This window comes from Myotis davidii, unplaced genomic scaffold (genome assembly GCF_000327345.1).
Source record: "Myotis davidii unplaced genomic scaffold, ASM32734v1 scaffold323, whole genome shotgun sequence".
In the NCBI taxonomy this organism is placed as follows: Eukaryota; Metazoa; Chordata; class Mammalia; order Chiroptera; family Vespertilionidae; genus Myotis; species Myotis davidii.
The window spans coordinates 6083316-6095966 of NW_006295491.1; the positions used below are offsets into that span (position 1 = coordinate 6083316).

At 48.3% G+C, this 12651-nt stretch overlaps 1 protein-coding gene across 1 annotated transcript; it reads right to left on the minus strand.

The window, feature by feature from the left end:
* Positions 1-526: 526 nt before the first annotated feature.
* Positions 527-3955, minus strand: POU4F2 (POU class 4 homeobox 2). The gene is made up of 2 exons (XM_006770139.1): positions 3621-3955; positions 527-3177 (listed from the first exon to the last, which is right to left on the minus strand). The coding sequence occupies exons 1-2, from the start codon at positions 3891-3893 to the stop codon at positions 2236-2238; spliced, it is 1215 nt and encodes a 404-aa protein (XP_006770202.1). The 5' UTR covers positions 3894-3955; the 3' UTR covers positions 527-2235.
* Between the last annotated feature and the right edge of the window lie 8696 nt (positions 3956-12651).

Here is a 12651-nt window from a genome sequence, read left to right on the forward strand (position 1 = left end):
GAGAGAGAGAGAGAGAGAGACTGTACTTCCTGCTCTGGTTTGGGGGCACTGCTTCCCAGGAGTAGTAGCTAAACTGAGGATTATGGAGGACCAGCCCCTAGGCCTCAACCAGAGTTTCCTACTCTCCCAACCAGGTCTTGACTCTTGCCATACCCAGGCTCCCAGTGCTGCTGAAAACCAAACTGAGTTCCTTTCTTCCTTTTACTCATGCAACACCTCTGCTCACAAAGATTCTCTTTGCAGAATTATTGCAGATCCAGGGAAAGGACTCCCAAGGAGGTATTTAGAATCACATATCATGATCTCAACTGGGCAGAAAAGCAAAGCACCCTGTGAGATGAGCTCTGACTGTTAGCAGGCCATGAAAACCCTGTCATTTTGCACTTTCCTAAAGAAACACCTCCTACTAAATCCAAGTCAGACTTTGATAACAGCCTCTCCATAATAAACCATAAAATGTGTTTCTGTTTTTAAAAAATTCCCTATCAAAATAATTCCAATGTAAATGATTTAAAACATCACATTTTAAAAGCCATTTAATTTTAATAGCACATTTTAATGAAAAAGCAGCATACTTTGCCAATAAAACATTAAAATCATCTCTTCAATGAAAGACAATCAAACCACACCAAAAATAATACATTACCATAGTAAATAAACCATCTATTAACAAAAACAAGAAACCAGGTCATATACAGAACTCAAGGCTTCAGAGATCCTTAGATGGAACAGCAATACAGCAAAATTTGTAAGAATATATCTATATGTGTATCGTTTTGAATGAAATATTTACAGTAGATACGGTACCAGTCATCATGTACCCATTTTTTTTGTTCCAAAAGAATTTTACCAGACAATGTGAATTTACAAGCAGTGCACTGTCTTTCTTTGAGAAAAATTAGTTTTTCTACAAACAAACCTCCAAAAGGAAAAACCGAAGGAATCCTGTAAATGTTAAAATGTAGTTAACAAAGCAATTGAAAACCAGAAGACTGAAATACCTTGGTGAAATCTTAGAATCTGGAAGAACAAACACCAAGTGGCAAATGCACCAAAAGCTAGAAAATGATGCATTATAGTCATGTTTCCAACTGCTTCACTTCTTCTCTTCCATTAGAGGGGTGTGTGTGTGTGTGTGTGTGTGTGTGTGTGTATAAAAGGGTGTGTAAGAGCATGTACAGTGGGGACAATGTGGGAATCCCCATTAAATATGTAAAGAAGTAAACAATACTTTGGACAGTGAATCAGGTCTACACGATTAAGACATCCATTACTGAGTGTCAACTCACAAATCAGAACACTACCAGTAAAAACAAAGAAAAAATTCTTCATTCCAAGTGAGCATATACAAATGGGCTGAAAGAAACACAGTGTTAACAGGAAAGCTGTAAAAATTCAGTAAACTCATCAAACATAAACATTTTTTAACTTCACTAACCATACTCCCCCCCATTTGTTAAGACTAAAGAAGTTTAATTAATTAGAATGTTTACAAATTAAGTTGCCAGAGAGATAAATTAATAATTTACAGAGGGTTGTTCGGCAATAATCTAATAATAGCTTTCAAGATCAGTGAACACAGCAGGCGCAACTCCTTTCTTAAGCATTAACACTTCAGAGAAGGACGAAGGGGGTAAGAACCACAATAAAAATATATATATAATATACAGTGTAAATGCAGAAAATCTGCCATCTTTTTTTAAATTCAAAATACTTTAGAGATGTCTCTGTCACATTAAGCATCAACTCTAGTTTAAAGTTTCAGTCCTGAATCAATTTCTATTTCTGAAAAATAGCTGCAAAGTGTACTTTTAAACTTGAACAAGGGTGATGTCTTTAGGAATAAAAACAAATCTTACTTGATCATTCTGGGGGCCTTTCAAAGGGCTGTCTCTTCTGCCTTCCCGCAAACAGCCAGCCCCCAGGCTTCCTCTGCGGAAGTCCAGGTGCCTTTTCCGGGGTGGGGTGGGGTGGGGCTCAAAGGGACAACTTTGCTGCAACTTGACAAATCCCTTCTTTTGTTTTTCTTTCCTTGCAGGAGTCGTTTCACATTCTCACCGAGACTTGCGGCTCAGCTGCGCGCTCACTCTCCAATCCCCCACTTTCTCTGGATTCACATTTACTGGAATGATTTCTGGTCGCCAAACGTGGAAAGAATAGGGGCCGGAGAGAGAGAGAGAGGGAGGGAAAAGAGGGGATAAGGAGGGGGTTGTCCCTGGAGAGGCCAAGGGTCTCCTAAATGCCCGCAGAATATTTCATTCTTTTCTGTTTCTGCCTCTGGTTGCAGAACCAGACGCGCACCACGTTTTTCTTAAGGTCCAGCTTCTCCGCGATGGCGGCGATCTTCTCGGAGGAGGGCCGCGGCTGGATGGCGAAGTAGGCTTCCAGCGAGCGTTTCTCCGGCGCCGCGATGGACGTGCGTTTGCGCTTCTTCTCTGCGCTGTTGAAGAGCTCGGGCTTGGTGAGCTTCTCGCGGTGGGACTTCTCGGCCTCCTCGAGCCATGCTTGCAAGATGGGTTTGAGCGCGATCATATTGTTGTGCGACAGCGTGAGGGACTCAAACCTGCAGATGGTGCTCTGGCTCAGCGAGCCCACGCCCGGGATCTTGAGGTTGGCCAGCGCGGAGCCCACATCAGCCTGGGTCACCCCCAGCTTGATGCGTCGCTGCTTGAAGCGCTCGGCGAATGCCTCCAGGTCCCGGGGGTCGGCGTCCACGTCGCTCATGCAGCCCATGTGCGAGGGCAGCCCGTGAGTGTGGGCCATGCTGAGCGCTGCTTGATGCATGGGGTTCATGGTAGCCATGTGCGGCGCATGAGCTGGCGTGGATACCACGGCGCCGTCGGGGCCCGCCATGGCACCCAGCGCCAGCCCGGGACTCAGGTGCTCCAGCAGTTCTCCCTCCAGCGCCTGGTGCGGCTGATGGTGGTGGTGGTGGTGGTGATGGTGGTGGTGGTGCGTGCCCGCCAGCGCGGACGGGTGCGAGATGGGCACCGACGATGAGGAGGCAGAGGACGTGCACGGGATGGTGTTCATGGTGTGGTAGGTGGCGTCCGGCTTGAAGGGGCTGTGGTGGGGCGGGTGATGGTGGTGGCTCTTGCTCTGGGAGACGATGTCCACGGCCGCCAGAGCCTCGGCGCGGGCCAGCAGACTCTCATCCAGCCCGCCGAATATATTGCTCTGCAATTGCAAGTAAAAGGCACACATTACGCTCAGCAGGGAATTGTGCGCGCGCTCTCCGGAAGCCCCGGCCCTTCTCTCCACACCGCGGCCGCGCCTACAACATTCCCAGAACGTTAAAATAATAATAATTAGTAGCAACAGTAATAATCCTGAAATTTGCAGGTGAGGAGGAGAGGCAGGAAGCCACCCAGAGAAACTGAGCGCGCACGAGGAGGAGGAATGTGAGCCTGCAAACACAACACAACACAGCACGCGCACAGGCAACATCCCAGGTCATAAAAATTAATATGAAAGGAAAGACCCGCTGAATACATAAGAGAGGGGGGGGAAATTGGTTGGAGGTGTGGGGTGATTTGCTGTGCAGACATGAAAAAAACATCAAGCAGATAAAGGGGCTGTCAAAATGTGCCTCTAAGCGGTGATTATGCAGAAATACGCACCGGTGGGGTTGGAAGACACGCTCTCCGCATCGCCTCGGAACCCCCGCCGCCGCCGCTGCCACTGCTGCTGGAGCTACTGCTCCGGCCTCCGCCGCCGCCGCCGCCACTGCCGCCGGCATTGCTGGAGCCGCTGGGAGAGCTGGCCGCGGGCGCCGCAGGAGCGGAGGAGCCGGGAGAGGCACTGTGCAGTGCCGAGTACCTGGGCTCCACGTGCAGGCTGCTGCCGTGCGGCATGCTGAACGCCTGCTTGCTGTTCAGGGACATCATCATCATCTTCCCAGCCGGTCGGAGCGCTGGTCCGTAGCGCAAGAAGTGACCCCGGCTGCCGGGACCCTCCCACAGCAGCGGAGTTATACTCCCCTCTCCCTGCGCCTGCCCCCGCACCCCCTCCTGCCCTCCCTCCCGCGCGCCTCCGCCCTCCCCTGTTCGAGTCTATCTTCGCCCCTTCTCCGCCTCTGCTCCCTCCAGGCTCCGGCCCTTTCAGATACCCGCCTCCTGCTCTCCCGCCGCGCCCTCCACCTTCCCTTTGGGCTCCAGCCGGCTCCGACGCCACCGCCCCTGCTCGGCGCCCCGCAGCTCTCACTTACCTTAGTGCCCTCTCCACCCCACCCACTGGCCAGGTCTACACTCCAGTCCGGGGGCAGTTCCCACTTAGGAGCTGGCCTTCAGCCCCTTCTGGAGACCACCTCACCGGGAAACGGAACTCCTAAGTAAAGTTGCGGGCCAAGCCAACCTCGAGTGGGGTTTTCCCTAGACTGCTGAGAACGTCTCTTACCTGGCTGCCTCCCCCGCCTCCTGTTTACCGCTAAGTTCCACGCCTCCGCCCCCACCTGGCCCGCCCCTCCCCGCAGCTCTGGTGACCCTGATCCCAGGCTCCCGGCCACACCGGTGGACCCGGATGCTGCCCTCGACCGGGTTCCTCCGAGCTGCTCTGCGCTTCCGTCCAATGCGCGCAGTGGTTGGTGCTCTGCTCTGCACCCCCTCGGCCCGGCGGGTGCCTGGTGCCCAAGAGACCGGGGGTCGACAGGGCTGCAGGGCTTTCTCTCCCTCGGCTCCTCGCCGCTCTCAGCGGATTGGACGGCCTCTGAGCAGGCTCGGGTCGCCTGTGCGCATGCGACTCCCCCCTCCGCCCCTTGTCCCCGCGTACTCCCCCGGCACCACCACCGACACACACTCCTCTCCACCCTCTTTTCTCTTCCTACGGATCTTTCTCCTCCTCCTCCCTGTATCCAGTTCAGTGTGAGTTGGGTCTTGGGCGGATCCATGGGCAAACCCTGCCGTTGGATTTATTATTCTTCATTAGCCACAATCAAAGGAGGAAGGGGCAAATGACAGAGGGAGAGGCAGGGCCAGAGATCAAAAAGCGCATGTGCTACTGAACTCCCAACACACACATCCCATCACACACACACACACACACACACACACACACAGACACACGCCCTCAAGGGCTGGCACAAGTCCCACTTATCTTCATTTCCACAGCCACTCGGTGAAGACAGCCTATACACACACACACCCCACAGCCCAGTGGGTACCACTTTTCTTAGAAGTGGACACATACTGTTCCAATTGTAAAAGAAGGAGACAATCTCTCCTACACACACGCACCCCATCACACACACACACACACACACACACACACACACACCCCACAGCCTTCCTCTCCTCCCCGCTCTGGTGCCTTCTCTCTACTTTCCTTGGTGTTGGGGGCTGCTGTCACCTCCACAGAGCGCGGAAGGAGCGGGGTGCAGGTGAGGGTGAAAAGGTCCCGACGCTGATCCGGCGGGTGGCCGACGAGGACGGGGGTGGCTGGGAGCAGGTGCAGGCACACAGTGCCTGGGGAAGGCGAGCAGGTGCGAGAGCAGGCGGCAGGCCTGAGAGGCGCTGGCGCGCTCTGGGACAAAACAGAGTGGGAGGAAGCGTGGCGAAGGGGAGCCATCGAGTGGTCAGCACCCGGAAGCCCCGCGGCAGCAGCAAGAAGGGGGATGCCGGTTGACCCCTGACCTCAACGGGGCGGGACGCCAAGTTCAATTTGGGAAGCATAGACCTTAGTACACGCCAGGACTGGGAAGATGCCGCAAACAGCACGCGGCGGGATCTGTCCATGGTCCTTAACCCCCTTGCGCTTTCCTGTGCTACTCCCAGGTTTGCCTTTCTCCTCCCTTCTGTGGAGGAATAAGTAAATAGTAGCCAAAGGGGATTCCTCCTACCTTCAGTAGCTGAGCCGAGGGGCCTGGACAAGCGACTGGAGAGGGGTTGTTGACATAAATGAATGTGGCTTGCCCCAGACGGCTCAAGTAAATGTTTAGGTGTTTAATTTCTATATCAACAACAACCAGGGTAATTTTCAAGGAAATAAAAAAAATGACATTGTACAGCTCTCACTGTCTCAAGCTTCGAGAAATGAAATAAATCAAAGTTAAAAGCTTGAGTATCATTTAATTATAGTGCGAATAGCGCTTTGAAAGAAGTAGAGCAACATCTCTAAACAAATTATGACTGGGCCAGGAAGGAATTATTAGATTGAAATTTCATTTAGGCTCGGGAGACACCGCGCTTCACTGTGTAATCTGCTATGCCTCATCTGATTTGTATGCTTAATTCAGCTTGACGAATTTATTAGTTTTCATAATAGTGAAAATATTGAGCAGCACTATGGGCTAATGCATTGTATGTACTATAAATTGTATGTCATCGTGGAAAGGCTGAAGTCTATAGAAATCTTTTATTAATGCCAGCATTGGAGGGAAGATTTTTGTTCAAGCCTCGGAGAGGTTCACACCAAACTCCACTGTTGCTGTGTCTCACTTGCCCATTAACATATTGTCACACTAATTAGACTACTTCATCAGTGATATAATTTCAAACTTTAAATTATGTTCTAATTAACAAGGGTTGTCCAATTTGCTTAATCTTCAAAAGGCTTTGGATAGTCTAATTAGTATAAACTGTTGAGCATCTCTAAAGCCTAATAAAAAACCCATTAAAATATTTTGGGTATGTTTTCTATCAATTCTGTGTAAGGTTAACATGGCTCGTGAGAGTGCAGGAAGACAGTAACTGGAAGACAAATATATGTGTCTACCTAGTTTCCCCAGATTATAATACTAAGTGAATCACAGGAGAAACTTTGGATATTGCATCTCCTAAACAATCTGTTTGTGTGTTTATTTTATTTTTTAAAATATATTTTATTGATTTTTTACAGAGAGGAAGGGAGAGGGATAGAGAGTTAGAAACATGGATGAGATGGAAACATCAATCAGCTGCTTCCTGCACACCCCCTACTGGGGATGTGCCCACAACCAAGGTACATGCCCTTGACCGGAATTGAAATTGAACCCGGAACCCTTCAGTCCGCAGGCCAACGCTCTGTCCACTGAGCCAAACCGGTTAGGGCTGTTCCTGTGTTTAAATTAAGATGTAAAAATATCAAGGAAACTCAACACACACACACACACACACACACACGCCACAAACACTCCAATTAAAAAATGGGCAAAGAACCTGAATAGACACTTCTCCAAAGTGGATATATAGATGGCCAATAGACATATGAAAATATGCTCGACATCACTAATCATCAGAGAAATGCAAAGTAAAACTCCAATGAGGTATCACGTCACACCTGCCAGAATGGCTACTATCAATAAATCAACAAACAAAAAGTGCTGGCAAAGATATGGAGAAAGGGAAACCCTGGTGCACTGTTGGTGGAAATGCATATTGGTGCAGCCACTGTGGAAAGCAGTATGGATTTACACCAAAACTTAAAAATGGAACTGCCTTGTGACCCAGTGATTCCACTTCTGGGAATATATCTGAAGAAACCTTGATTCAAAAGAATATATGCACCTCTGTGTTCATTGCAGCATTATTTACAATAGCCAAGAGTTGGAAGCAGCCCAAGTGCCCATGAGTAGATGAGTGGATAAGAAAGCAGTGGTACATTCATGCAATGGAATACCACTCAGCTGTAAAAAAGAAGGAAATCTTACCTTTTGGGACAGCATGGATGGGCCTGGAGAGTATTATGCTATGTAAAGTAAGCCAGTCAAAGAAAAACAAGTACCATATGATTTCACTTATTTGTGGAATCTAATGAACAAAAGTAATTAAGAATATAGAAACAGACTCATAGATACAGAGAACAGACTGACAGCTGTTAGAGGGGAGGGAAATTGGAGGGCTGGGTGAAAAAGATGAAGGGATTAAGAAAAAATTAAGGAAAAAAAGAATATCAAGGAGAAAAAACCACATGGGGGGAAAATTCTTCTCTTTCATTAGGTGCCTAATTAGATGTAAAGTGAAAAGCCACCCTGAGGAGTTTCCCAAGCATTGTTGTGGCAACAGACTGCTGAACTTGGATTGCAAAATCAAATATTGGGGGTGTTTTGAACCTCTCGCTGTCCCCTCCTCCTTTATTGAGCTTAATTACTTGCAATAGTTGTTTTAATGTATGTTGTCACCTGGGAGTATTGAGAAATGCATATCGTTAATATGAATTAATCTTGATTTTAATAGCAACTGACAACTGATCTCCAAAATGCTAAACACTTGTCACCATTTCATATGGTAAATAAGGTAGTATAATAAATTCATGAAATAAAGAGGGCACTGTTGAAATAACTGGGGAAAAAACTTTGTTTGATATGGAGTTTATTGACTGAAACTATTTTAAGCAGGACAGCTCCCAAGAGAATATTTCCTGATGGCTAAAATCCATATAGCCTTAAATTAATTTCAATATGATTTTTTAAAATCTCCCAGATATTTCTCAGTGATATCTCTAATTCCAGGCAGGAAAAAACAAACAAAGCTCTTCGTGCTAATTAACAAGTTGAGATAAAATGTGTAGTTGTCAAGCAGTTCAAGAGTTTACGTCCTATATTCCCTTCCCCTGAAAAATACACTTTTTAAAAAACTCCTAGAGTGAGATTTCCCCTTTTCTCACCTAAAGTGAAAAATGAACAGAAGTAATTGTGTTTCGTTAGTGGGAAAATGCAATACTTCCTCCATCACCAGGACTTGCAGTCTTGCAATCATTCCTTCCAGGAGTGTCCAGAATACCAACATATTTGCAGTGATGTCAAGAAAACCCATTTTCATTTTGCCCACAGGCATTGCTGCAAAGTGCTCCAGTAAGTGTGGAAGCTGCTCACCGATGAAGAAAGACTCCGGCCTCCCAGCGAGTGGAGGTCTTCTAGAGCACTGGATAGTTGGGAATAAACCCAAGGGGTGGAAGGAAACGGCCCAGTATCTGAAATCTGCTTCATATGAGCTCAACATACACTCTTATGCCCAAGCACCTATCTACGTTGGTGCCTCTGCACACCTACAGACTTACCTACCAAGCCAAAAACAACAGAGTGACTTTTAAAGCACAGAAATGAAAAGTGGATAAACTGTGGGACCACTGAGAGGAGCACCTTTCTTCTCGCCAAGCCCCTGTTTGACGATAATTTCCATCCCATCTGCTGCCAGAGGCGGACAGAAGTGACCCACTTCCCTCCAGGTGAGTGAGGAGTGGCTGGAGATTCCACTCAAACTCCCGGGTAGTGGGGTCCCAACCCCGAATTCCCCCGCAGCCATCCCGAGGGGAGAAGTCACTGTCTCCTCATTTACTATTAAAATTTTAAGCAGTGCATTCATATTTTACCGGAGCTAATATGTTTTATTAAATTTTAATCCATAAGGGCAGTGTGATTTCTTTGTATTTCAAACAGAATTGAGTTGGATGGCAAGGAAGATTTCTTAAAGGGTAGGTCTGACCCTATTCTTGCACCATTTCAATCCTGGGTAGACAGGACTTGGGGGAGGAAAGAGGAAAAGGATAGACAGCCCCCCCGCCGCCCCCATCCCTTCTCCTCAAGGATCCCGAATAGAATCAGGCGCCTTGAGCTCTCTCCGGATTCCGAAGCTTGGGGCTGAAGTGTAGGAGGTGATTAGAAGCCTCCATGGAGGCCTCGCCTGCTCCAGGGAAAGGAAAGAAAAAATAAAAGAAAGAAAGAAAAGAAGGGAGTTCTCCTTGAAACGGAGACTTCTGGGCGCGCAGAGATTGCTGGCCGCAGAGGGAAGTGCTGCGGGAGGCGCGCTCTCCTGGGTTCCCTGCGTCCTGGGACGCGGGCTACGTTCCCGGAGTGACGCGCGCATTTTGCTCAAACGTCTTTCCTCTTCCAAGCGGTCCGCCAGAACTGCTGCGTTTGTCTCTCATGTTCCCTCTCCACCGTCTCTCCGTGAGCTCCAAGTCTCCCCGCTTCGCTCAAAAGTGTCAGACACCCTCTCTGCCCCATGGCACGGCCTCCTTCCAGAGCCTTCCGGCTCACTCTCCCTCTCCGCCTCCCAATGCGAGCGGTCCGCCAGCGTCTCCGGAAACCTGGCATCCGGCGTTCCCAGGCCCTTCTAGATGGAAATCCGGGCTTGCAGCGTCCAGCCCTCCTCTCAAGGCCCGGCAGGGCGATGGGAGGGGAACAAAAGCAAGTGGCTATTGGTGCTCTGGAGGGCGCGCTCTGGGGACGGGGACAGACTTGCGCCAGGGCCAGGGGCCTGGAGTCGTCGGGCGAGCCACGTGGGGCTCTCCCTAGGTCATTCTGGACTGAGGAGAGTGGCCGGGCAAGGGAAAGGGGTGAGCCGAGGCAAGGTGGAAAGGAAAGCATCCGTTCCCCCTTTCCCTGGTGGAGGGAAGGAAGCAGAGTTCAATTTCAAATAAAGCAGACAGGGAGGAGGGGGGTGCCGGACGCAGTACCAGGACGCAGGACGCAGGACGCGGCCAGCCCGGGTCCGCTAGATGCCCGCGGGGCTCCCAGACGCCTTCGCGGTTCTGCCAGGTAGCTTTGCTGACGCTGTGTGTGGCGAGGAGCCCGCACGCAGGGCACAGCTGATTGGACCCACTGGAATCGACCAACCTTGGGAGCAAACACAACAGGCTCCAAGGAATTACCATCTGCCCCAGGGAAGGACTCAGTCCTGCGCACCCAACTCCGCTTGCCCCTGAGCGCGGCGGGTGGGGGGACGCAGATTCACACACTGACGCACTGGACACCCTCACAGACACGCTCACACACCCACGCACGCAGGCACACACGTGCTGACAGTCACGCACACTCACTGGGACGAACACCTGCTCCCCCCTCCTCCCCGGCTTCTTGAACCTCTTTGGAGGGAGGGGACAGACCTCACAGTTCTATCTCCAAGCAAGCACCCCCGTGTTTACTTGCCCCGACAAAACAGTTATTTTTTATTGCCGTAAATTTTCCTGGCCCGTGTGTTTACCTCTTCCCAAAGTTAAGTCCAGTCACGAAATCAAAGTTAAGGCATCGGAACAATCAATGAAGATTTTGCAATCCTTGGCGCCTCGCGCTTCCTGCAACTAAAATAAATGCAGGAAATCGAAACTTAATTACTTGAAAGAAATCCAGAAATCCCTCTGCATAATGTATCCAGTCATTTTTGGTAGCGTTTGTGTTCGATGCAGTGTTTGATAACACTATACTTTTCACTAAGATCTGGCTCCCTTCTGGGACTCCTTGGGGGTCGCTGCACCCCATGCGGGCCAGGAGTTTTGCCTAGCACTAGGCTCCCCCTCCTTCCACTGTGCACAGCTGAAGAAGTAACATTTCTTCTCAGAAGTCGTCAACTGTAATGGTACAAGAATCGCTGGCTCTGAGGGCTCTGTGTAGGTAAAAAACAAACAAAAAGTCTCTCTCCGTTTAGCTCACTAGGGCTATTACTTGAATTTGTGTGAGTTGTTTCATATTAGATCTGAAACCAGGCCCCTTAGTAAATGCAAGCCAGGGCCATGTCTCTGAGGGAATAGTGCACCATGAAAAAGTGCCATTCTGCTGGTGATGGAAAAATTGATTAAAAGGTGGATTTTTTTCCTTCTCTCCAGGGAAATGCTTTCTCCCCCCAGGTGTCATTATCTTCCTAAGGCACATACTTAGGAAGAATGTTTGTTCTGCCTACACTGATCTTCAAGGTACTTAGCTGGACCACAAAACCTGGACACTAGTTTCTTCCTGTGGTGTCTGTTCCTTTCAAACTCACTCATTTCCCCTTTCTCCTTTGGTTGCTAATTAAGAATCTTCATGTGTATAAAGTGCCAAAGGACCTTCATCAAGCAGGTGCTCTGCGTTCAGCCCAAAGATTCTGGCTAAGATCAAATAACTTTGGTACATGTTGTGATGCTGACATCAGGTACTTTGGGCAGTTTAGAGATTTGGTGATGACCAATGACGTGGCCAGTGAATTGGCAGAACAGGACAGTCCCTGAGTTTATTAGCGTGCTGACGGTGACTCCAGAAAGACAAGCTTTCTCATAGATACCTTGTGGAAATCTGAAGTAATGTTATGAAAGAATGAAAAATACATTGGGGAACAGCTTGGCAACTGAAGTACATTTTGATTTAACTTACATTAACAGAAATGTAATGTAAAAGTGAAAGGATCTAACAAAACCATTAATAATTAAAAAATAATTACAGATAGTCTGTCCTTACGATTCATAACCACTCAACACTTTAGACAAAGAAAACGGAATACTCTTAATGGAAATGAAATGTGAGCAGACTGCTAATGAGAAGTTAACCAAGAACTGAGCATTTGTGAAAGGAGAGGGTTTCCTTGTTTTCCCCACCTGCATATTTTAATTCTCTCAGAGTTAGTTTGGACCTTCCTCTTCCATCAGCATATAAACCGAGTGTCAGAGTTTATACAACAGAAATCTCTTGAGCAATAACAATACAGACTTTATTGAATTCTGAAGATTGGGAGTACCAGATGGCCTGTCTATTAACCATCCTCATTGACAAATATTTATAGGTGCCTAGGAGATCCATGCCTCTGTAATAGATGTTGGTTGGACAATCCCATCCCACAAGAGTTTCATAAAACAATGACCCTCTTAAGACAGTGGTTTGTTCCCTTCCCCTATTTGTGGTCATGTGAAAAAAAAAGAATTAATCATTCTTTATGGATTCAATGCCAACCTTTTTCTTATACTCCTCACCAAAGGAGTTGCATCCTAGTA

What these genes read in the sequence shown, in the direction of transcription:
- POU4F2 (XM_006770139.1), bottom strand. Translation starts at nt 3,893, where the DNA reads ATGATGATGATGTCCCTGAACAGCAAGCAGGCGTTCAGCATGCCGCAC. An exon ending in CGTGTCTTCCAACCCCACCG is followed by an intron (nt 3,178 to 3,620) that starts GTGCGTATTTCT and finishes TTGCAATTGCAG; the next exon opens with AGCAATATATTCGGCGGGCT.